This window comes from Coffea arabica, chromosome 6c (assembly GCF_036785885.1).
Source record: "Coffea arabica cultivar ET-39 chromosome 6c, Coffea Arabica ET-39 HiFi, whole genome shotgun sequence".
NCBI classification, from domain to species: Eukaryota; Viridiplantae; Streptophyta; class Magnoliopsida; order Gentianales; family Rubiaceae; genus Coffea; species Coffea arabica.
This window is the reverse complement of record NC_092320.1, coordinates 6,064,160-6,087,453: the sequence shown is the minus strand read 5'-3', so window position 1 is coordinate 6,087,453 and position 23,294 is coordinate 6,064,160. Positions and strand designations below refer to the sequence as shown.

Sequence of the window (23,294 nt, the reverse complement as noted above, 5' to 3'; positions counted from 1 at the left end):
CCTAAAGACCTCGGATCCCTTACGGCAGAAGTAAAACCGAGGCCTCGGATCATTCTTGTCAACAAGGATCCGCGCCTCGGATCCGTGTGCAGCAACTCCCACGCTTTATTTTTTACGCCTTTCCTGTATTGTACAATTTTGCTCCCAATCTGTTGTGCAGTTTATCCTCTTAATTAGCCCTTACATTTCTTTCAGTTCGTGCATGAATTTCATACTTCAATAACCTTCACGGTGTTAAGAAGTCAATTAACGCATTAATCCACTAATTTGAATTCGTTTAGACGACCCTTAAATAAGTTCCTGTAGACATTTGTAAAAGGCATGCCCCCTTGTTACCCAGTACATGATTCATTGAAGCAGAAAATTAATTATATTATTCTTTAATTTAGGCATCAATTGCTTTTGTCATTTAAGCATAGCTTTGTTCTAATTTGGCCTTATCGTGACTATATCAAGCACTTACTAACGAAATTAAGTGAAAATGACAAATATCATTAATCATGCAAATTTCCAAGCGAGGTAATTTTGCTTATTTAACCGAATATACTTCCTAAAAACTAAAAATCCTAATTGCATAGTGGTACGAAACTACATAAGTTGGACAAGATAATCCAATAATAAAACTACAAAGCTTGTCTTAACAAAAGAAAAGCAAAATAGAGAAATAAAAGATCCAAGCCGCTACTAAGCGTCATGGCTGCTCGGAACGAGGGTCTATTGCCTCCTCCGCTCCATGAGGACCCTGTGAGGTACCAATATGGCCCTCCTCCTGATGAGGTGTCGGAGTAGGCGACCGGCGGATGTTGAAGTGTTCTTCCATCGCCCGAAGACGGCGATCATGCCTGTCTAGTCGCTCCGTCATCCGTCTCTCCATTTGATCGATACGCTCGACGACTCGTCTCTCCATACAACAAATGGCATTTAGGAGCTCTTGCCATTTTGATCTCGGAGGAGGTGGTGGTCGAGGAACAGGAGGAGGAAGAGCTTGCTGCGCCTCCGCCTCTCGAGTTTCCACTTGTGGTTCAGTGTGCGGAGGAGGCTGGGCGGAAGTCGATGCCTCTCCAGTGTCTCGAACCAGAGCAACTCCAAAATCCGTAGCAATGCCCAAAGCTTTGAGTATAGAGGTATTAACCTCCTCGACAGACCTGGTGACGATAGCTCGCTCGGTTCCAAGAGGAACCTTGACCTTCTCAAATATGAGGGATAGCAGTCTTGGAAACCCGAAGCAGGTCTCGCCGGCCCTCATGCGAGCTGTAGTCCGCATATAACTGATGATAATGTTGGGTAGAGGAATGTCGGTCAGCTGCGCACCCACACCATGCATCATTTTGTCCAAAAAGTAGAGATCACTATTGCGGAGCTCCCGTTTTCCACTTTTTTTGGTACCACATTGAAGGCAAACAGGTAGAAAATTAGGTGGTACCTATGCTCGAATGAATCGGCGTAAACTGTAAGCTTCTTCGCAGTTCCTCTCTCTCTCTATACTGGCCCTTGAGGCGTCCAACCGCCTCTCCCACCTGCCAAGGGTCTCGCGCCTTGAACTCCTTCGTCAATTTGATATCTTGTCCTTCGTCTTTGAGTTTGACGAACTGTCCCAGTGTATCCCGAGTAAGAGCCACTCTCTTGCCTCGAACCCACGAGACGATGACATTGCCACTGTGGCTTTCTTTGTTTTTCACGTTGGCATAGAACTCCCGGACCAAGGTTGGGTAGTAATGCTTGGGAAGTTGTAAGATGTTCTCCCAACCAAGGCGCTTGAATGCTGTGGAGATGTGGTAGTGTGCATCCACTTCCGGTGCCAAGTGCTTCTCGATGATAATCTCCTTGTCTAAGCCGAATTCATACCATATTTGGTTTTCAAGCGAGGTGAATCGAGTGGTATCGTAGTCCGGAGGTGGCTCGTCACGGCTAGTAGACGCGGTCTTCCGGCGAGAGCGAGGTGGCGGCTCTGGTGACGGAGATTCCTCTTCAGGTGCCTCCTCATGCAAGGAAGGTGTGTGTTCCTCTATCGACGAAGATGGAGGTGTCGGTGCTCTAGACCTTCTTGTGCGAGCCATAATACCTATACCAAAAGCAAGATGAACGTTCATTAGAAATCATAGAAACTTGCTCGCACGTATTAAATAAGAATTTAAAAAAATTTCGGTAGAATTTCCCCTTGAAAAAGGGCTAAACTACCTGCCAACATTTACCAAAAATTCAAGCAAAAAATCTACGTAAGACCTCACAAATACAATTCTCACATTGAGAATGAATATTACCAACAAGGTTGTCATGATACGCTAAATACTTCCAATACTTTGACAATTAAAACCATTTGTAAGATTGGAATAAAATTTGAAAGTCAAGTAGACTATCAATGACACTATGCTATAACATTAAGCTTCCCCAAACATCAATTCATCGCAGCGTCTTACATCAGGCTTACGAAAAACATCTTCAATTTAAACAATTCTCAACTTTTGGCACTTTCCTTCAAATCAATACATAACTACCCACTATACTTACCACAATTTATCATCAATTTGCATAAAGATGCACTTATTTCAAGTAAACAAATGCAAATTATACACGAAAACAAGAAATTGCAAACAAAAGTCTAGTGTGCTTTTATGAGAAAAATTATAAAATTTGTCACCATATTAACAAATTTCTCAAATCTAAGCTAACAACCATAACTAAATGTATATATTATCACAATGTAACACAATTGTATCAAGAAATTTCAACATATAAGCTTTTATCACAATTACTCAAAAACTAAAAAAATTATGCAAAAATAGGAATTATAAAATCTCAAAAGAAATTGCAAATTGTTACCTCAAATGTAAAGGAGGATGCTGGAGGATGATAATGATGAAAAATGAGGGAGACACAAGTCCAATTTTACCCACAAATAAAACAAATTCCGTGCGACCCAAAATTGCCTTTTTAATATCAAAATCCACTTTTGATGATGTTTTGTGGTGAAATAGCTTACGGTTTATGATCATACAAGGGTTAGGGAGGTGTTTATGGTGAAGGATTGGAGATTTGATAGACTAAATAGAAGTTTGGAGAAAAGGGGGTAGGGCTTCGGTGAGAAGAGGGAAGAAATATTTGAAAAGTGCAGAAACGAACCCTCGTTTCTGCTTTATCCGCGAACAGATCCGAGGTCGTATCTGTTCTTGTAGTCCTCGGATCCTACATGACTCGGATCCACAACTGCTGAAGTTTATCCGAGGTCTCGGATCCAACTGGAACTTGAATGATCCGAGCTCGGATCTCCTGTTTTAATTTTTTGCGCTTCAAACGATCCGCGGTCGGATCCTTCTGAGTTTTATAGGATACGAGCTCGGATCATCACAATTCTGCACTAATTACACCAACTGCAATTTTCCAAACATTTTCTCCCTTTTCCGACTAATTCCAAATAAGCTACAAAACTCACCAATTTTTTGAATCCACCAATCGCTATTTTAAATGCAAAAAATGATTATTGTTAGTCTCACTGTTGTCGAGTGAAATGAAATTCACACAACTTTACAGCCAAGAAATCATAACTGTGACATATTTAGTGGTAGTGACTTTTAAATATTTACTAAAGTTAAGAAGTCCAAATACGTATAAATCAAACGTCAAAAAGAATTAAGGAAATGAGTGGTTGTAGACCTCGCATTTAGCAAATGCGAGGTACGCTTGACCTCGCATTTACTAAATGCGAGGTACACTTCTTTTTTTTTTAATTTCAGTTGGCTCAAAATTCATGTCAACTTCGCATTTAGCAAATGCGAGCTCCTTGAGCTCGCATTTAGCAAATGCGAAGATCCCCAACATAGAAAACGATACACAAAACGCCTCCTTTGTAAAATTTTTTTAAATTTCATCATATTTTTAGAAATTTCTCAAACTCCTCTACTTAGACTCCCTCGGCCTCGACTCTCTCTACTGCCTCGCTGCCCACTCACCTATCCTTTTTACTCCTCTCTCCCAGATCAAGTCCCTCGTCAAATTCCTCCACTCCCTCAGCCTCACCACCCCTGATCTCCGCCGCGCTTTTTCCATGTGCCCCGACCTTCTGGCCACCCCTCTCAGAACCGTCTTGAGACCCGCCGTTACTTTTCTCCTCCGGGAGGCCCACGTCAGCGGCAAGGATCTCCGCCACGTCATCAACCGCCGCCCCCGCCTCCTCACTTGCAGCGTCGACCGCCGCCTTCGTCCGACCCTTTACTTCCTCCGAGGTACCATTGGCATTGACGATGTCAGCAGGTGCGCTCCTCTTCTCTCCTGCTGCGTCGAATCAAAGTTCATCCCTCGTCTCGACTATTTTTTGAAACTTGGGATACCCAAAAGGGAGGCCATTTCGCTATTTCGGAGGTTTCCGTCCCTGTTTTGTTACAGTATAGAGGAGAATTTAGAGCCCAAATTCAATTACTTCGTGGTGGAAATGGGAAGGGAGTTGAGGGAGTTGGTTGATTTCCCACACTATTTTTCGTTTAGCTTAGAGAATAGGATAAAGCCAAGGCACAAGATGTGTGTGGAGAAGGGGGTGTGTCTGTCATTGCCTGTGATGTTGAAGTCTTCGGAGGCCCGATTTATGGATAGGTTGGAAGTCTGTTATGATTCTTCGGTTCCTTTGGCAACTTCTCCATTGTGGTGCAAAAGGGTCAATCTTGATATTGATGTAAGATAGGAAAAATCATAGTCCTGTATACATTCTCTACTGCACTGCACTTGTATCTGCTTATAACAAAATAAGGAAAAGTAAATACGAAATTCCATTTTTTTGCTGAATTTGATCGATGTTTAGATTTATTCTTGAGATTGCAGCTAAAAATGGAATTCTGGCAGTATAATCACGCTTGCAGTTCTATTTGTTAGGAGTACTTCGAAGTTGCTATGCAAATTAGTTTTAGCTTTTACATCTTCCTAGTCGTATCTTGCATCTTTTGCCACCTTTATTAGACTGCCCGGGTGTCATCTTTTGGACAACATCTGGGAGGATTTCGAATATTGTATTTGTTGGGAAGGTAAATATGATTGGGGATGTTGGCAGAGTGAAGCAGTTGATTGTGCTTCCTTCAGATTCTGCTGCTTAATCAGTTATTCTTGCAAAGCACATAAAAGAGTCTTGGAGGATTTTTGTGTTTTGGGTGCTTGTTTGCTGCGATTATGTCATGCTTGTATCGCTTTTGAATGCTTGAAGTTTCAATTTTGTTCCACCCTTGTATTCCTAGAAGGGGACGCTTCGCGCTTAATATGACGTTTAGTTTAGATTTGTAGGTCGTGGAGACAGATAATTTATGGTGGTACCTTATGGCCAGAGGGACTACCAATCGGGTACTTAAGGAGTGATTAGAGGGGAGCTCTTAGGATGATTATGATTGGAGGGAATACCAATTGGAACTTAAGAGAGAGGAGCTCCAATCGGGTACGCAAGACTGGTTAGAGAAGTTCCCTCCAATTGGAACTTAAGAGAGAGGAGCTCCAATCGGGTACGCAAGACTGGTTAGAGAACCAGTCTTGCGTACCCGATTGGAGCTCCTCTCTCTTAAGTTCCAATTGGTATTCCCTCCAATCATAATCATCCTAAGAGCTCCCCTCTAATCACTCCTTAAGTACCCGATTGGTAGTCCCTCTGGCCATAAGGTACCACCATAAATTATCTGTCTCCACGACCTACAAATCTAAACTAAACGTCATATTAAGCGCGAAGCGTCCCCTTCTAGGAATACAAGGGTGGAACAAAATTGAAACTTCAAGCATTCAAAAGCGATACAAGCATGACATAATCGCAGCAAACAAGCACCCAAAACACAAAAATCCTCCAAGACTCTTTTATGTGCTTTGCAAGAATAACTGATTAAGCAGCAGAATCTGAAGGAAGCACAATCAACTGCTTCACTCTGCCAACATCCCCAATCATATTTACCTTCCCAACAAATACAATATTCGAAATCCTCCCAGATGTTGTCCAAAAGATGACACCCGGGCAGTCTAATAAAGGTGGCAAAAGATGCAAGATACGACTAGGAAGATGTAAAAGCTAAAACTAATTTGCATAGCAACTTCGAAGTACTCCTAACAAATAGAACTGCAAGCGTGATTATACTGCCAGAATTCCATTTTTAGCTGCAATCTCAAGAATAAATCTAAACATCGATCAAATTCAGCAAAAAAATGGAATTTCGTATTTACTTTTCCTTATTTTGTTATAAGCAGATACAAGTGCAGTGCAGTAGAGAATGTATACAGGACTATGATTTTTCCTATCTTACATCAATATCAAGATTGACCCTTTTGCACCACAATGGAGAAGTTGCCAAAGGAACCGAAGAATCACAACAGACTTCCAACCTATCCATAAATCGGGCCTCCGAAGACTTCAACATCACAGGCAATGACAGACACACCCCCCTCTCCACACACATCTTGTGCCTTGGCTTTATCCTATTCTCTAAGCTAAACGAAAAATAGTGTGGGAAATCAACCAACTCTCTCAACTCCCTTCCCATTTCCACCACGAAGTAATTGAATTTGGGCTCTAAATTCTCCTCTATACTGTAACAAAACAGGGACGGAAACCTCCGAAATAGCGAAATGGCCTCCCTTTTGGGTATCCCAAGTTTCAAAAAATAGTCGAGACGAGGGATGAACTTTGATTTGACGCAGCAGGAGAGAAGAGGAGCGCACCTGCTGACATCGTCAATGCCAATGGTACCTCGGAGGAAGTAAAGGGTCGGGCGAAGGCGGCGGTCGACGCTGCAAGTGAGGAGGCGGGGGCGGCGGTTGATGACGTGACGGAGATCCTTGCCGCTGACGTGGGCCTCCCGGAGGAGAAAAGTAACGGTGGGTCTCAAGACGGTTCTGAGAGGGGTGGCCAGAAGGTCGGGGCACATGAAAAAAGCGCGGCGGAGATCAGGGGTAGTGAGGCCGAGGGAGTGGAGGAATTTGACGAGGGACTTGATCTGGGAGAGAGGAGTAAAAAGGATAGGTGAGTGGGCAGCGAGGCAGTAGAGAGAGTCGAGGCCGAGGGAGTCTAAGTAGAGGAGTTTCTCCTGGAGGAGCTGGAATTTGAGAGGAGGGGCAATGTTGTTATTTTCCTGGGAACTGGATGATGGGAGGGCGGTGGAAGGGATGGAATTGGAATCGGGTTGCGGAGGAGGAGGGGCCAAATAGGCGTGCTTGGGGCGGGAAAGCGAAGGAAATTTTGGGGTGATGAAAGGGGGAGTGGTGGAGGAGGAGGTGGAAAGGTGGTGGAGGGTATCTGGCATTGTAGCTACTGAACCGCTAGCGACATGGTCCTTTTAGGCAGTGCAATTTGTTCAGGACAATCAAGAAAAAGTAAAAAGTTAAGTACAAAAAGTATCAGTATTTCAAAGGTTAATAACTGAATGCACAGCCCCAACCAACCAAGGCATTTTTCTTTATTTAACGTGGACTTCAGCTACAACGAAAACCCCCCAAAAAGGTTACCTGCAGTGTTCTCAATGATTCGTCAACACTCCTGCCAATTGCAAGGTTGTTAATGGTTGCGTGTTGAATAACTCCTTCCTTGTCGATAATAAAAAGCCCTCTCAATGCAATTCCCTGAAATACCAAGAGCAGAAAAGTGTTGTCATGATGCTGCTCCATAAGAACTCGATCAGTTGCATGCCCTTGTAAATTACTAGTGTAGTTATAGTTGAAAGTCAAAAGGCAAAGTTATTAATCAAAACATTAGTTGAATGGATAAATCTCTTTCTCCTTTTTTTTGCCTGATTCAGTGTAAGGTGTTCATTCCAAAATCTAGAAAACTTTCACATGCAACAAATTAGGATAGCCTAAATTACGAGAGTTTCTTAACTTTATCCGATGCCTCCCCACATCATGCTCAACAGGTGTATCATGGACATCTTATGATGTTATCCACATAATCAAGATAAACAATGAATAAACAAATAACAGCATCTACCAATAGCTGCCTGCTCATTCAAGTTTTCTCCTGAAGAAACAATATGGAAGCCTGAAGCTTAACATGTTTAAAGGAAATAACCATGCAGTCAAGCTTAAAGTCATCATTTGATTGTCCCCCAGCCTTGTTTCTATTCTAGGCCTATGCACTTTAGTAGTCCCAAAAAGTCAAACTTTTCTCAGACTGGCACGAGTTGCATCCAACACCCACATAAACCACGTTCTGCCAGCTTTGGAGTGTGCTTGTGGTGGTGCTCAGGATGAAGAATCAGCCAAAGGACTTTAGATACATACCTGATCTGGGATCAATACATTATATGCTGCTGAGATTGACCTGGTGATATCAGAAATTAATGGATATTTCAAATCACCTAATCCACCAGCTTTTCTCTCTGTCTGGACCCATGCAAGATGCGAGAACTACGGGAACAATAAAGTAAACTCATTTTAGTATACAAGAATATCTTCAGCATGTGCTACAAGTGCAATACGATTGTTAGAACCAGGTGATCATGCAATTCAGACCTCAAGCAAAGCCGAGTTATGCAAGAAACCAAAATCTGAAATATATTCTAATGCCAGTAAAAATTGAGTTACTAATAAACATGAGTAGTGAATCACCACACACAACAGAACTAGGCAAAACTTCTGCTTGTCACCAAGGCTGGACATTCTCATAACATCCATGGGATGTGGATAAGCACCACTGCATGCAATTCTATGGCCACTAATACTTGAATTTGCTAGACAAGACTGCAAGTACTAACAAAAACCTCAAAATATTCAATTTTAGAATGACAAACACACACAAAACAAAATTTCAGCAACGCAGAACGGAGACGAAAAGTTTGAATCAATATAAACATGTATCTAATGATCATACTTGCAGAAGTTTTTCCATAATGAAGACTTTCTAGACATAAGAATCTTCAAGAGATCGTGGAAACGTCACTTACCACACTGTCTACTGAAACACCAAGTACCTCTGTATTCAACTTCCGAAATTCTTCATACCGGTCACTAAAGGCAGTTATTTCTACATAAACAACAAAATGGAAGGACATAAACAACGACATTTGACAACTTATATCTATTTGACATATAGCACAACATTCAGCATGTTAAATATAGCTGTACATCTCTTTGCATACTGTTACTCACCAGTTGGACAAACAAATGTGAAATCCAGTGGATAGAAAAAAAGGACAACATATTTCTTCCCAATATACTCGGAGAGTTTAACCTGCAAGAGTAATGCATCAAAGCTTGAGTAATTTCAGGTGCAAAGCTTCAAACCATGTCATGATTAGCCATGCAGATAGAACAACTATCAATTGTGTAAAAATACAATGTTTATTGCCTTTATTTCCATCTATTTACAAATCAAAGTGTTTGGTATTTGCAGCAAAGACAAAGTGCAAGTAGCTATTAATGAAATTTGGAAGTACAAGTGATTAATAGAATTGCTAACCGCAAGAAGAAAACCTATTTATATGGCTGTTCTAAGATATATTTTACCTTGATGAATTCTTGATCAAAAACAGCCTCTGCCTCAAAGTCTGGTGCTTGATTTCCAACTAGTGGAAGTTCACTCTGAAAGAAAAAATTCACTTTTTGAACTATATTCACAGACTCTAAATTTGGGTACAAGTTAGAGCGCTGTCTGAAGTATCAGTATTCAAGTACACAATTTTACAAACTGGAAACAATATAAAATACAATAAGTAAGAATGTAAAATATCAGCTTCCATGAATGCCAAGTTAGCAACAAAACTCTCAGTATATTTTATAACAAACAGAGGCCAGCATGAAGGACACCGCAATTCGCAAATATCAGTAGTTTAGTAAACCAAACTACAGGAACCATTGACATGATGTTCTTTTTTAGCCCTGTAAAAAGCTAAATCTCGAAGCAATGTTTCCCTTGTCATATCAAAAGGAATATTTGTTGGACAGGATATAATCTACAGTGGATCTTATTTGTTTTCCAGGGAAGTGCTTGCTGCTTCGGTTTCTACTCTTCAAAATGTAAAACAATTGGACATCAAAATGTTTACCTGCAGGCAATTTGATTTGATTAGAGGTCAGCGAAAACTACCGCCACTCGTCCTAAAATTTTAACCATGAAGTCACACCTCTAGCTAATGCATCTGAGGTCAATTCCGGGTGCTAAATGTGTCAAATGTGGGCATTAAGAACCACACAACCTGCTCCCAGTATGACTTTTGCTTCAATTATTAGTGTGCTCTTAGAACTCTGAACTGTTGGATATAAGACAGAAATGCAAGGGCAATCCATTTTCATTCACTTATTCCATTTGTAATTTAGTTCAACTTTTTAAAACGAAAACACTAAACGTAAATGTGGTAACTGACAAGCTATTTCCTGTAATACAAGAATGCTCGAAACTAGTTGTTGCAACATCATTATGGGTCCTAATATCAGCTTGGAGTTCAAATTTTGCTCAAGTTGCTGCTGCTTAATACTACAAACTAACACCATAAATCAAAAAAACCACTTTCGTTGGCGCAACAAATTGAAAGCGCGTCTCTAAGTTTCTGGAGAGAGTACAATAACTTCACCATGCAGTGCATCAAGCAACTGAGCTAAAGTAGTTGAGACTAGCAAATCGGTAGATGTATCTGTCTCAAAGACACTCCCTGTTTGAAATCTCTTTTTTTTCTCTCTCCAAATAAAAATTCAGCATTCGCCACAAGAAGTTCCCTTCACGAATTAGAAAATTTTAAAAAGATACTAATAAAGGTCTGGCACAAATTCAAAAAAAAACATTGCGATAATACCTTTAAATCTCTATGCAAACACACAAGTAATATTACTTCGATAGTAGTGAACTTAATCATATACACAGCCCCAAGTAAAAGACTTTCCTACAAAATCAGCTCAATAATACCTAACCCACAAACAAAAAAAAAATTTGCAATTTTTGACGGCCAAAATATCGAAAATAGGAAAAACTGAAGCTGGCATAGAAAAGCATCTAAAACATGGAAAATGCGGGGGTTTAGAACTTACTGCTCGGACAACGAAACTTCGGCGATTGGGGAAGGAAGAGCGGGAAGAGAAGGAGCAGGGGACATGGGATAAGGAGGAGAGCGAGGACGAGGACTTACGGAGGGTATTGAAAGAGGAAGGAGTGGATAGGGTTTGAGAGGATAAAAAAGATTTGGGAGAAATGGAAGGCCTCGGGGGGTTTGGGGATGTTGATGATGAAAGCAAGGCTGTTGAAGCCGCTGAGCAGGCCATTGGAGTGGAGGATGGGAACTGAATGGAAAATGGAAGAATCTGGAGTGACGGTTCTTTGAGATGGCCAAAACGGGGGCTCCCTCTCAACTCTCAAGTCTCGAGTAGAAAGTCTGTGGACTGAGTGGATTTTGCCGAGTGTGGGAGGCAGCAGGGAATTGGTTTGGTGGTTGGTACTTGGTCGGTGGGAGTGCCAATGAGCTGTGGATAATTGGAATATGGCCATCTGTCGTTATGCATATTAGGACATATACATACCAGGGATCTCATCTTAGGGCCTTCTCTGTTTTTTTTTTTTTTTTTCTTCAACTTTTTAACACTTTTTCCCCTAATGGTCGGATTTAAAAAGCACCGAGTAGAAAAGGAGGAATAGAATTAGAAACTAAAATCTCCTGAATCACTAAATTTAAATGATTAATATTTCTTACACTGACAGTGTAGATGAATAATAACTATGTAAATTTTGAATTTAAAATTTAATTTTTGTATATGTGTCATGAATCCAACGGTAATAGTGTATGCACTGTCAGTGTATACTAATTCTCCATCACGCCTTTAGGATTTGGAGTTTTACTTACAGTAAAGGTTGCGAGATTTTATTACGACAGATTAAAGTGTGCTATTTTTCTAAATAGAGAGTATAGTCAAAAAAGTAGAAGGATAGGTTGCAAGATCAAATTTTTGTGTAATTTATGAACACTTTATTGGCGCATGGTCAATGTTGCTTTATTAATTATTTTCTTCTACATTTCCCAAAGATGAAAAAATAGGAAATTAAGACCTCCATCCTTTACTCTTTGTTGTTGTTCCTTTTTTTTGTTAAATAGACGAGACTCAGTCCTCTTTTTTTTTAAAAAAAAAAAACTAATTACTGGTACATTGTAATATATGGGGTTGAGTGGTTGACTATCCTTACACGCACGGGCCATTCGAACACGATCCAAGCCAGACGATCTTATTATGTTGACCTTAGTTCCAAACGTTTTAGGCCCATAGTTACTGAAGTCTGAAGAAGCCCCGTATTGTAAAATAGAACGGGGTGCACGAGCACTTGTGCTGATGTCGTATGAAATCCCAAATGGCCTCCACTATCAAAATTTTCTGGTTATAAAAAGTTGGGGTTCCAGATTTCATCGGATTGGACATTGATATCCTCCTCTTATCTCCTCTCTCTCAAACAAGAAGCCATATTGAAGAAGCACGGAGCTTCCCCTGACCGAGCTGACCTAATGAGCTCGGAGTGCTGATGGTAGAGCTGGTTCCAAGCCTGCAAAACAGTCAAGAGGGTAATCTGAGGGGGGCCCTGAGGTGGTCCCCGAGGGCACTCCGACGGTCAAGTTAGCTCTCCGGTGAGTAGTGTTCACAGGAAGTAACAGTCGGGAGTAATCTGCCAATAGTGAGCATACCTTGTACAGTTGATGTGTGCTACCATTTATACCTCCAGGGGAGTCCGTCCTCCGTACGTCGCGGGACTTGCCCAGGATAGTCCCCATCCCGCGTTCAGGGGGATCATCCCCGATCTTCTCGGGACAGCCCTCCACCCCTGCGGAACCCTAAAGCGTCCGGCCCAGGGGTGCCCTCATGGGCTAGGGCCTGAGCCCATCTCGGGCCAGCTCTGGGCTGCCACGTCTGTAGGCCCAGGCCGAGGCCTCCGCACTAGCCCCCTAGATTAGGGAGAGCTCCCAAGCAGACCTGATCTATCATCCTGCCACGTGGGAGACCAGCGCCGCGCACTACTCTGACAGAGGAGCCTCTGGCACAGGGCTGCCCCTGAAAAGCCGCGCCCCCGTCCTTTCAGTTGTCGCGTCGCTTCGGACGCCGTACCACCATTAAATGCATTCACATGGAGGCGATTCATCTTCAAGCAACCATTTCCCCCCATTTTCCTTCCCTATAAATAGGGGTCACCAAAATCCATCCGACTCCATTTGCCATTTTCCTTTCCCTAGTGCACTTTCTCATTTCCTTTGCGCATTTGCATTTTTATTTTCCCGCAACTTCCGGCGTCCCGTGCCCAGATTCCGGCGAATCTTCCATCCTCTTTCTGCTTTAATCGTCATCAGTAAGTTCCCCCCTGTGATTCCTTTTCCTTTTGCAGTGTCTCTTCGTCCTTCCTCCACCTCCTGCTTTCCATGTCAGGTCGTTCCGCCGCTATTCCCCCTGCACCCAGAGTCATCATTTTGTCTTCGTCCTCTCTTTCGTCTTCATCGCCCTCTCCTCCTCCTCCCTCTTCTTCTTCTTCTGCTTCCAGTTCTAGCCCCTCTCCCGTATTCCTGATTTACTGAAGCCCCTAGCCAGTATGAGCTCTCCATCACGCCCTTCTCCTTCCCGAGCCCTGGAGGAGGCGGCCGAGCTTGATGCCTTCATTGAGCGGCAGGCCACCTCCGTTCCCTCACCCCAGTCACCCCACGACTCCCCTGGTGGAGCCCAGGGTGGAGCTGGGGAGGACAGGGACTCTTCTGAGGGGACCCCCGCTTCCGAGCAGGGGGAAGATCCCGAGTTCTCCTACGGTTACCCCGACCTGCAGGAGGCCACCCTCTCGCCCAAGGCCGTGGCCGAACTGGCCGAGTCCTACTCCATCCCTCCGTCCTTTGAGCCGAGGGCGGCCGGGCCCGATGACCGGGCCTGCCGACCTCCCCCCGGCTTCGTAGCCATCTATCGGGAGCAGTTCATCGCAGGGCTCCGTCTCCCCATTCCTTCAGCCCTGACCGAGATTCTGAACTACTGAGGACTCAGAATCACCCAAGTCCACCCTACCTCTATCAGGATCATCACCGGATTCCTGATCTACTGCCTGCTCTGCGATATCCCTTACTCTCTCTCTCTCTTCCGAGCTGCCTTCATGCTCAAAGCCTCCCTCCCTGGATGGTACTACTTCAGCCGCCGCGGTGCCGGCCAGACCCGGGGAGGGAAAGGCGCCCAGGAGTTGTTCCGAGGAACCCCCAGCTCCGTGAAGGACTGGAAGGAGAACTTCTTCTTCGTCAAGTCCACACATTTTCGCCCTAACGTGTGGAAGGTTGGGGGGTCAAGGCCGATCCCTTCCCGAAGGACCTGGACTACGAACCCCTCAGCCAGCTGTCGAGCTCCAGGGTGAAGCTTGATGTCACCAAGTTGTCCACTGAGCAGATCTCCGCGGCCGGGCTGATGGGGACGTTGTCCGGTCCCTCTGGGGAGGTGGTGACCCCTGAGCCCAACCTTGACACCTGTAACGCTAACTTTGCCCTTGTTGCCTGTTGTATTTGCATCATACTGTAATTTTTTGACCTGTCTTGTCTTTTGCTGACCTGGTTGTGTCCGTTGCAGTGAGGAAGCTCTCCACGTTGCTGGGCGCGTCCTTTGAGGCGCTCACCTCCTCCACCCCACCAGGGACCGCCCAGGGAGCTTCTGCGACCTCCCCGGCCCCCCAGAAAGAGGCACCGCAGTCATCCCCCTCTAAGCAGGCCGCCACCAAGAAGAAGGCGACCGGGCAGAAGAGGGGCAGGGCTGACGAGCCCTCCCAGGCCGGGCAGAAGAAGCTCGCGGTCGCCGTTCCGCGGCCGCCTCCCCTGGCATCATCCGGGGGTCCAGTCCATGTGGACGTGAGCTCCGCTGAGGAGCATGCCCTGGAGTCCCCTTCTCCGAGCTTGTGGCAATTCCGCCACATCCTCCCCTAGAAGCCGGGCCAGGTCCCTACTATGCACGATCCCCGCCACTTCTGCCCCTCCTAGAGACTCTCCATCAACGACCGGGCCCAGTTCCCTGAGGCTGCTCGGGAGCTGGTGGTGGGCTCGGTCCTTCCACGGGACAGAAAGTGGATGGAGTTCGCCAACATGGCCGAGCTCGAGAACATGTACTTCACCGCCCAGGCCCAAGTAAGCTCTCTACCCGTTCTCTGCCCCTAGGTCAGTTGCGCCTATGTTTTGACGAGGTATCATAGTGTGCTGACCTGTTCCTTTCCTCAGGCCAATGCAGCTGGCGCCGCCCTGGTGATCCGCTTCTCCGAGCTGTCTCCCGACTTGGAGAAGCTGCGGAAGAAGCTCCAGGAGGCAGAGCAGAGGGCCACCAAAGCTCTCAAGGAGACGGACTCCCTCAAGACCAAGTTGGGTCATGCCGAGAAGGGGCGGGGCCAGGCCGAAAAGAAGCTGGACGAGGCCCAGGTCCAGCTTGCCACCCTCAGGTCGGAGCTCGACCAGGAGAAGGCAGGCGCGGAGAAGCTGAAGGAAGAGCATACCCTCGAGCTCTCCGGCACCGTCAGCAAGGAGCGCAAGAAAGCTGTTCGGGAGTTCATCTCCTCCCCACAGTTCGCCGGAGACGTGGCCCTCCTCAACCAGCCCATCTTCCAGATGGGCACTACGCGTGCCCTGGACCAGGTGAAGGGCCTCAACCTGCCCGGTTTCAACTTGGCGGACTTCAAGGACTACAACCCCAAAGCCGAGGAGAAGCTGGACTGACTCTTTGAGGGGTACTGCAAGGGGCACGCCGTGAAGGAGCTGGCCGGCCGGAGCGACGTAGGGGCCGACCTAGAGGCGATCCCCCTGGAGGAGGACGGGACTCCTGGCGGAGCTACCGCGGAGGAGCCCGTGGCCTAAGCAGCCCGGAGGGTTGTCTGGGGGTGCCTGGCTGAGCTTCCCGCCTGGAGTAGAGAGAAAGCATATCTTCCCCCAGTGCGGGTATCTAGCACCACCAGCTCTCCCTGCGGACGAGACCTGCTGCCGTGTTTTCCTCATGTCAGCAGCCATCTGCGAGGGGTGGGTCCGCCTAAGGGCAGCAACCGCTCCAAAAACCCTTTCCATCTTCTTATAGGGATGCGACCATGCCCCCCTGAGCTCTGGAGGTCCTTCTGAATAACTTTTTCCATACGCCTCCCACCATACCTTTGTAATAGATAGGCTGGAAGTTTTGTAATAGATAGGATTTATTTAAATACCATTCAATGAGAATTGCCTAAGTTCGGCTCTCTTCCTGGTCTGCGTCGAACTTTTAGCTATCGGGACCTCGTGCTTTTAAGTCGGTAATCAAACGGCCAAGACTGAGACTAACTCCAATCAGCCAACTAATGCGACGAGCCGACCTCCTGGGTCGAGCTGCCATAATCATTAGCGCTAAGGGCGTGGGCGGACAGACCGACCTCCTGGGTCGAACATTTAAATAACTTTCCAGTCACGCCGACCTCCTGGGTCGAGCTTTTAAAGTAAGGGCGTTCAAACCCCCAAGCCGACCTCCTGGGTCGATCATTCCAAGAACTTGAGCCCTGACCCTTCACGTTATGCCGACCTCCAGGGTCGAACATTTTTAAGGACTTGCCGTGCCGATCTCTTGGGTCGAGCATTTACAGAACTTAAGAACTTTTTCTAAGTCGTGCCGACCTCCCGGGTCGAGCATTTAACGAAGGACCCGCGAGCCCCCACGCCGACCTCCTGGGTCGAGCGGTTGAAGGAGGATCCGTGAGCCCCCATGCCGACCTCCCGGGTCGAGCGTTTAAGGAACTTAAGAACTTCTTCTAAGTCGTGCCAACCTCTTGGGTCGATCATTTAAAGAAGGATCCGCAAGCCCCCACGCCGACCTCCTGGGTCGAGCGGTTGAAGGAGGATCCGTGAGCCCCCACGCCGACCTCCTGGGTCGATCGTGTAGGGAATTTTTTATGCTGGGTTTTATGCTGAGCTAAGCTGCTATCACTCCCGAGCCCCCCACTAGGACACTTTGCACTGTCTGAGTGTGCTAGTGTAGAATTTAGGAAGTAAGCTCCAGAATTGACAATGGTGAATTTATAGCGCGAACATCAAACGCGAATTGAACAAGGGAATTTACAAGACAACTAGTAGGGCATCGTAGCCTCGTCTATTCTATAAACAGGCGTAGGTTGGAGAAGTGCCAAGTACGGGGAACCTCTGCTCCGTCCATCTTGACGAGTTTGCAGTAGCCCGCTTGGCTTGCCTCGAGAACTTTGTACGGCCCCTCCCAGTTCGGATCAAGCTTGTTGGTGCTGCGAGCTCGGCTGATGGAGTTCTTCCTCAGGACCAGGTCTCCTGGGCGGTACATCGTGCTCCGCACCCTCGCGTTGTGATACCGGGCGAGCTAGCCCTTGTATTTAGCCATTCGTATTGCCGCCTCTTCGCGCTTTGCTCCTAGCATGTCCAAGTTAAATCGTAGCTCCTCGTCGTTGGTTGCCGCCACGAAATTCTGTGTCCGAGGCGATGGGAGGCCGACCTCTGCTGGCACCACTGCCTCGACCCCATAAGTCAGGGAGAACGGAGTTTTATGGGTGGCCGTCCTTGGTGTGGTGCGGTACGCCCAGAGTACACTGGAGAACTCGTCCAGCCAGTTAGACTGGGACAGTTCCAGCCTGGTCTTCAGACCTTGAAGGAGGGTGCGGTTGGCATTCTCCGCTTGGCCATTAGCTTGGGGGTGACCGATTGACGTGAAGTGCTGATTGATCCCCAGCTCGGCGCACCAGCTCCTGAAGGGGTTCTCAGCGAACTGTCGCCCGTTGTCGGATACTAAGACGTGCGGGATCCCGAAGCGACACACTATGTTCTTCCAGAAGAACTTCTGAACTGCCTTGCCGGAAATGGTGGTCAGTGGCTCGGCTTCAACCCATTTTGTGAAGTAGTCGACAGTCACCACCAGGTGCTCGTATCTACCGGGCACTCGGGGGAAGGGCCCCAGGAGGTCTATCCCCCATTGGACGAAAGGCCAAGGGCTATAGATGGGGACCATGTCCCGAGTTGGCTGGTGGCGCAGCGTTGCATGAACCTGGCAAGCTCGGCATTTCTGAACCAGGGCTGCGGCGTCCTTGAACACCGAGGGCCAATAGTAGCCGAGGAGCAGGCACTTCTTAGCCAACACTCGAGATCCCACATGCGCTGCGCACAGGCCTTCATGAATCTCACGGAGGACGTAGTCGCCCTCCTCCCTAGTGACGCACTTTAGCCAGGGGGAGAGATATGACCTCCTGTAGAGGGTCCCCTCGGCGTAGGCGTACCTGGGAGCTCGGAGCTGGAGCCGGCGAGCCTCGGTTTTATCCTCAGGGAGGGCCCCCGAGCTGAGGAAGTCTACGAGGGGGGTCATCCATGTTGCCGAGTTGTCTATCGCCATGACCTGGGTCTGGTCGATGCTCTTTTCCTTGACCACCTCGACTAGGACTTCCTTGCTCAGGTGGGCTAATGAAGAGGACGCCAGTTTGGACAGTGCATCGGCCCTCTTGTTCTGTGACCTCGGCACCCGCTCGATCTCAAAGGTATCAAATAGGGACGCTGCCTCTTGTACCTTAGCTAGATATCGCTTCATGACGTCTCCCTTGGCCTCGTACTCCCCGCGGATCTGGTTGACTACGAGTTGGGAGTCACTCCGCACTGTGAGCACAGATATACCCATCTGGTGGGCTATCCGCAGTCCTGTGAGCAGGGCTTCGTACTCAGCTTCATTGTTGGACGTGGTGAAGTCGAATCGGAGGGCGTAAGTCAGCTCCTCCCCGGTGGGCGAGATAAGCAGCAGGCCAGCTCCACTTCCTTCCTTACTCGAGGGCCCATCCAGGAACAGAGTCCAAGGCTCACCCGACCGCACCTCCGGGGGTGGAGAGTCCGACTCGGTGAGGGACAAGCTTGCACCCTCGGCCAAAAAGTCCGCCAAGGCCTGAGCTTTGATGGCAGTGCGAGGTCGGTAGCCCACATCGTGCTCGGCTAGCTCGACGACCCACTTGGTCATCCTGCCCGAGACCTCGGGTTTGGTAAATATCTGCCGCAGGGGCTGGTCGGTCGTGACAACGATGCTATGAGCCTGGAAGTAAGGGCGGAGCTTACGAGCCGCGTGTACGAGGGCGAGGACCAATTTCTCAGCTGGTGTGTACCTCGTTTCTGGCCCTTGTAGAACTCGGCTCACGTAATATATGGGCCTCTGAGCCCCCTTGTCTTCTCGCACCAAAACCGCGCTAACAGTCTCGTGGCACACAGACAAGTATAGGAATAGGGTCTCCCCTTGTTCCGGGGGGGTCAGAGTCGGAAGCTTGGCGAGGTAGGACTTCAGGTCAGCGAAAGCCTTGTGGCACTCGTCAGTCCAGTTAAAGTCCTTGGGTGCTTTAAGGATCCGGAAGAAAGGCAGCCCCCTCTCCGAGGAGCGTGATAGGAACCTGCTCAGGGCGGCCATCCTTCCTGTGAGCCGCTGGACCTCCTTTACGCTGCTCGGAGGTGCCATGTCCATGATAGCCCGGAGCTTAGCCGGGTTGGCTCGGATCCCCTCTCGGGACACCAAAAATCCCAAGAACCTTCCCGACCTGACACCGAAGGTACACTTCTTCGGGTTCAGTCGCATCCGGCTTTCCCGTAGGATATCCAGGACTTCCCTCAGGTTGGAGATGAGCTGCTGATCGGTCCTGCTCTTGACGATCATGTCATCCACGTAGACCTCCATGCTCTTGCCGATCTGGTTTTGGAAGAGCTTGTTGACCAGGCGCTGGTAAGTAGTCCCGGCATTTTTCAGGCCAAACGGCATGGTCCGGTAGCAATAGGTTCCTTCTTCTGTAATTAAGGAAGTCTTCTCCCTGTCCTCCTCGGCCATTTCTATCTGGTGGTAACCCTTGAAGGCATCCAAGAAACACAAGACGTCAAAACCCACAGTAGAATCCACTAACCTGTCGATTCTTGGCAAAGGAAAGCAGTCCTTTGGGCAGGTCTTGTTGAGATCCGTGAAGTCGACGCACATCCTCCAGGTCTGGTCCTCCTTCTTGACTAACACTGGGTTGGCCAGCCAGGTCGGGTAGTAGACCTCCAAGATGATCCTGGATTCCAGCAGTTTGCCAACCTCCGTCTTGATCACCTCATTCCTTTTTGGGGCGAAACTCCTCTTCTTCAGCTTTACGGGCTTGAAACGGGGGTCCACGTCGAGGTGGCGTACGGCCAGGTCGATTGGTATCCCTGCCATGTCCTCCACCTAGGCATGGCCACGGTTCCACTTGGAACCGGGAACCGGACCGGAACCGAACCGTTTGGAACCGGACCAGAACCGGAACCAGAACCGTGGAACCAGAACCGTAGTAGAACCATGGATAAAGGTTCCGGTTCTGGTTCTCTAAAAAATACAACCAGAACCAGAACCGCCGGTTCCAGAACCGTTAAAAAATTTAAAAATAATTAATATAAAAAATAATAAAAGTAGAGACATCATGATGACCTTGGTCATCATGATGCCACCACAATTTTTGCTCTCAATTTTTGCTCTTGGGGCTCCTCCTGACTTGCACAAAGGTCCTCAGGCTCTCAACGGAAGAAAGAAACAAAGCAAAGGATAGAAAAAAAACAAGAAAGGTGGCTGCCTGCTAAATTTGACAAATTGGCAAGTTTACAACGTTACAATTCAACGTTGTAATTTTGTCCAAACTTTCAATACAACGTTACAAATTTGAAACGTTACAATACAACGTTCCAAATTTTTAATTTCATTTTGTCCTATAAATAAGACTTGAAATTTTATTTTCTACTACACCAAAATCAATCTTCTCTTTTCCATCTCTAAACTACTCTCAATTTCTTCATCTATTTCCTAATTTTTTCACTTTTATTCTATTTTGCTCCTGTTCACTTATTTATATATTTTACTAATTACTTAATTCTTTTTATTCATCTAATATCTATCATTATAATTTGTAAGTATTAAATTATTACTTACAATTTTTTTTTGCTTATTTGCTATCAAATGGCAAGTTTTGATGGCAGTAGCTCATCTTCAAAATCAAGTAAGCAAAATATTCCTTCAAATGAAGTCTTCAACTTTGATGATTGTCCAACTCAAGAAAGTCAGCATATGACAACCATCCTTGAAGATCAAACAATTGAAGCCGAGGAAAAAAGTGGAAGCAAAACTCCTAAATCTGAAATCTTCACAAAGCACTTCACCAAAGAAATTGACGTCAATGGCAAAAGTCAAGCAAAGTGCAATTATTGTCCAAAAAGTTATCAATACAAAATGGGAGATGGCTATGGAAAGTATCACAAGCATTTGAGAAAGTTTCATCCTCAAGAATTGGGCATCGACAACAAACAAACACAAATTACCGGGTTTGCTACTTCTAACCTTTCTCTATTTCGATTTAGTGAAGAAAGACATAGGAATGAATTAGCAAAAATGATAGCTATTGAACATTTATCTTTTAGTTTTGGAGAAAAGTTGGGTTTTAAGAAATATTGTCAAAATTCTTTAAATCCTCAATTTAAAAATGTTCCTAGAACCACTCTTAGACGAACACTTAAAAATATTTATAATCAAGGAAAAAAAGAGTTAATTCAATTATTCTCAAATTTAGATAGTCGTGTATCTATATGTTCCGATATTTGGAGTGACCATTGGCAAGTACATTCTTATATGGCCATAACTTGTCATTGGATTGATAATGAGTGGAATATACAAAAAAGAGTGCTAGCTTTTCGTATTTTTGATGAATCTCACAATGCTCTAAACATTTTTAAAATGATTAGTATTATTTTGGGAGAATATGGTCTATGTAAAAAAGTTTTTTCAATTGGTTTTGATAATGCATCCGCAAATACCGCTTCTATTGGAGAGTTGCGAGATCTTTGCCAACCTGGATTAGGTGGTAAATTTTTTCATATTAGATGTGCATGCCATATTTTAAATTTAGCCGTACAAGATGGTTTACGAGCACTTGAAAATCATATAAAACCTATTAGAAAAGCAATTTCTTATTTATGGGCACACCCTAAATTAATGAAAAAGTGGAGCACTTTTTGTAAAGTCAATGGAAAAAATCCAAAAAGATTTTCAAGAGATGTTCCTACTCGTTGGAATTCAACATTTGAATTACTCAAAGAATCACACAATTATAGTGAATTATTAATTGCATTCTTTGCAACTAACATGACCGAAATATTGTTGCATGAAAATAATTGGATTGTTTGTAATAAAATTTTAGAAATTTTATCAGTTTTTAATGATGCTACTTATACTTTGTCTGGTGTATATTATCCTACTACTCATTTATTCCTTACCGAGGCGTGTAATATTGTTGGTTGTCTAAATGAAGCTAAAAATGATGATTTTCTGAAGCAACCTATTAGGGAAATGTTTAGGAAATGGACTAACTATTATGAACATATTCCACATATATATTTAGTTGCTTCTGTTTTTGATCCTCGTGTTAGATTAGATGGTTTGCATGAGTATTTGTCATCATATTATGAACAAATATATAGTAGCGAAAATTATGCCCACGATGTTAGTAAAAAAGTGTTAGAAGTTAAAGAGCTTATTTGTTCTTTATATAATGAATTTTTTATTACTTATGGTGATCGATTTCCTACTAGTATTTTGGAACCCTCTAGTAACACTGATAATAGTCTTAAAAGGGCTGTCAAGATTGGTGATAGAATACTTCTTGAAAGGTCAAAACGACAAAAGGGTTCACCTAATACTAATACGGAACTCGAATCATATCTAACTACCAAGTTTGAGCATGATGATAGCAGCTTAACTAAACAGTTTAAAGTCCTTGACTGGTGGAAGCGAAAATCAGAGAATTATCCTATCCTCTCCCTTATTGCTAAGCAAATTTTAGCAACTCCAGCATCAACAGTAGCAGTGGAACAAGCTTTTAGTGCCGGTGGAAGCATTTTGGATGAGACAAGATCGAGATTAAGCCCAGAATCACTAGAAATTCAAGCATGCGTGGATGATTGGACTAGAGCAGAATATAGACAACAAGAAATGGAAAAAAATGAAGAAGAAGAATTCAATTATACAACTGATTCTAGTGCCGTCGCAAGCAATGAAGATGATTAAATAATTAATGTTTGTTTTGATATTTCATCTCAATTTCAATGAAAAAATCAAATATTTTCTTTTCCATTTAAAATGATTACCATTTGATAGTGTAATGTAATTTGACAATGTAATGTACTTTTCATAAAATTTGTATTATCTATTTATTATTTCGTACTTTGTAGAATAATAATAAAATTAAAATATAATATTTATTTTGTATTTTTTTTTACATTTTATTTAAAATTTTAAATATATTGTTATATTTGTATTAAAATTGGTAAGGATAAGAAATTAAATAAAATTGCATATAACCATACGGAATCGGAACCGGAACCGGAACCAGAACCATAAGG

General features: G+C 45.1%; 2 protein-coding genes across 3 annotated transcripts; one reads left to right on the top strand and one right to left on the bottom strand.

Moving 5' to 3' along the window:
* Positions 1-507: 507 nt before the first annotated feature.
* On the bottom strand, positions 508-11,398 carry LOC140008355 (2-Cys peroxiredoxin BAS1, chloroplastic-like). Of its 2 annotated transcripts, none has more exons than XM_072052389.1 (7): positions 10,966-11,380; positions 9,451-9,525; positions 9,094-9,175; positions 8,889-8,968; positions 8,227-8,352; positions 7,456-7,569; positions 508-2,062 (listed from the first exon to the last, which is right to left on the bottom strand). In XM_072052389.1, exons 1-7 carry the CDS (start codon positions 11,194-11,196, stop codon positions 2,006-2,008), a joined length of 765 nt encoding a protein of 254 aa, XP_071908490.1. In that variant the 5' UTR covers positions 11,197-11,380; the 3' UTR covers positions 508-2,005. The 2 variants fall into 2 exon arrangements, with proteins under 2 accessions (XP_071908490.1, XP_071908489.1); XM_072052388.1 differs by lacking the exon at positions 508-2,062 and adding an exon at positions 6,148-7,283 and having other exon boundaries at positions 10,966-11,398.
* LOC140008956 (protein SEEDLING LETHAL 1, chloroplastic-like) lies at positions 3,666-4,773 on the top strand. The gene is made up of 2 exons (XM_072054059.1): positions 3,666-3,704; positions 3,878-4,773. Exons 1-2 carry the CDS (start codon positions 3,666-3,668, stop codon positions 4,670-4,672), a joined length of 834 nt encoding a protein of 277 aa, XP_071910160.1. The 3' UTR covers positions 4,673-4,773.
* Positions 11,399-23,294: the final 11,896 nt, after the last annotated feature.

Bases quoted from the DNA above. Each gene is read 5' to 3' on its own strand.
- LOC140008956 (XM_072054059.1), top strand. From the start codon at position 3,666: ATGCGAGGTACGCTTGACCTCGCATTTACTAAATGCGAG. The intron at 3,705-3,877 runs GTACACTTCTTT...TCATATTTTTAG, and splicing joins TCGCATTTACTAAATGCGAG to AAATTTCTCAAACTCCTCTA.
- LOC140008355 (XM_072052388.1), bottom strand. From the start codon at position 11,196: ATGGCCTGCTCAGCGGCTTCAACAGCCTTGCTTTCATCATCAACATCC. The intron at 9,176-9,450 runs GTAAAATATATC...TTACTCTTGCAG, and splicing joins TTGATCAAGAATTCATCAAG to GTTAAACTCTCCGAGTATAT. The intron at 7,284-7,455 runs GTAACCTTTTTG...ACTGCCTAAAAG, and splicing joins AATCATTGAGAACACTGCAG to GACCATGTCGCTAGCGGTTC.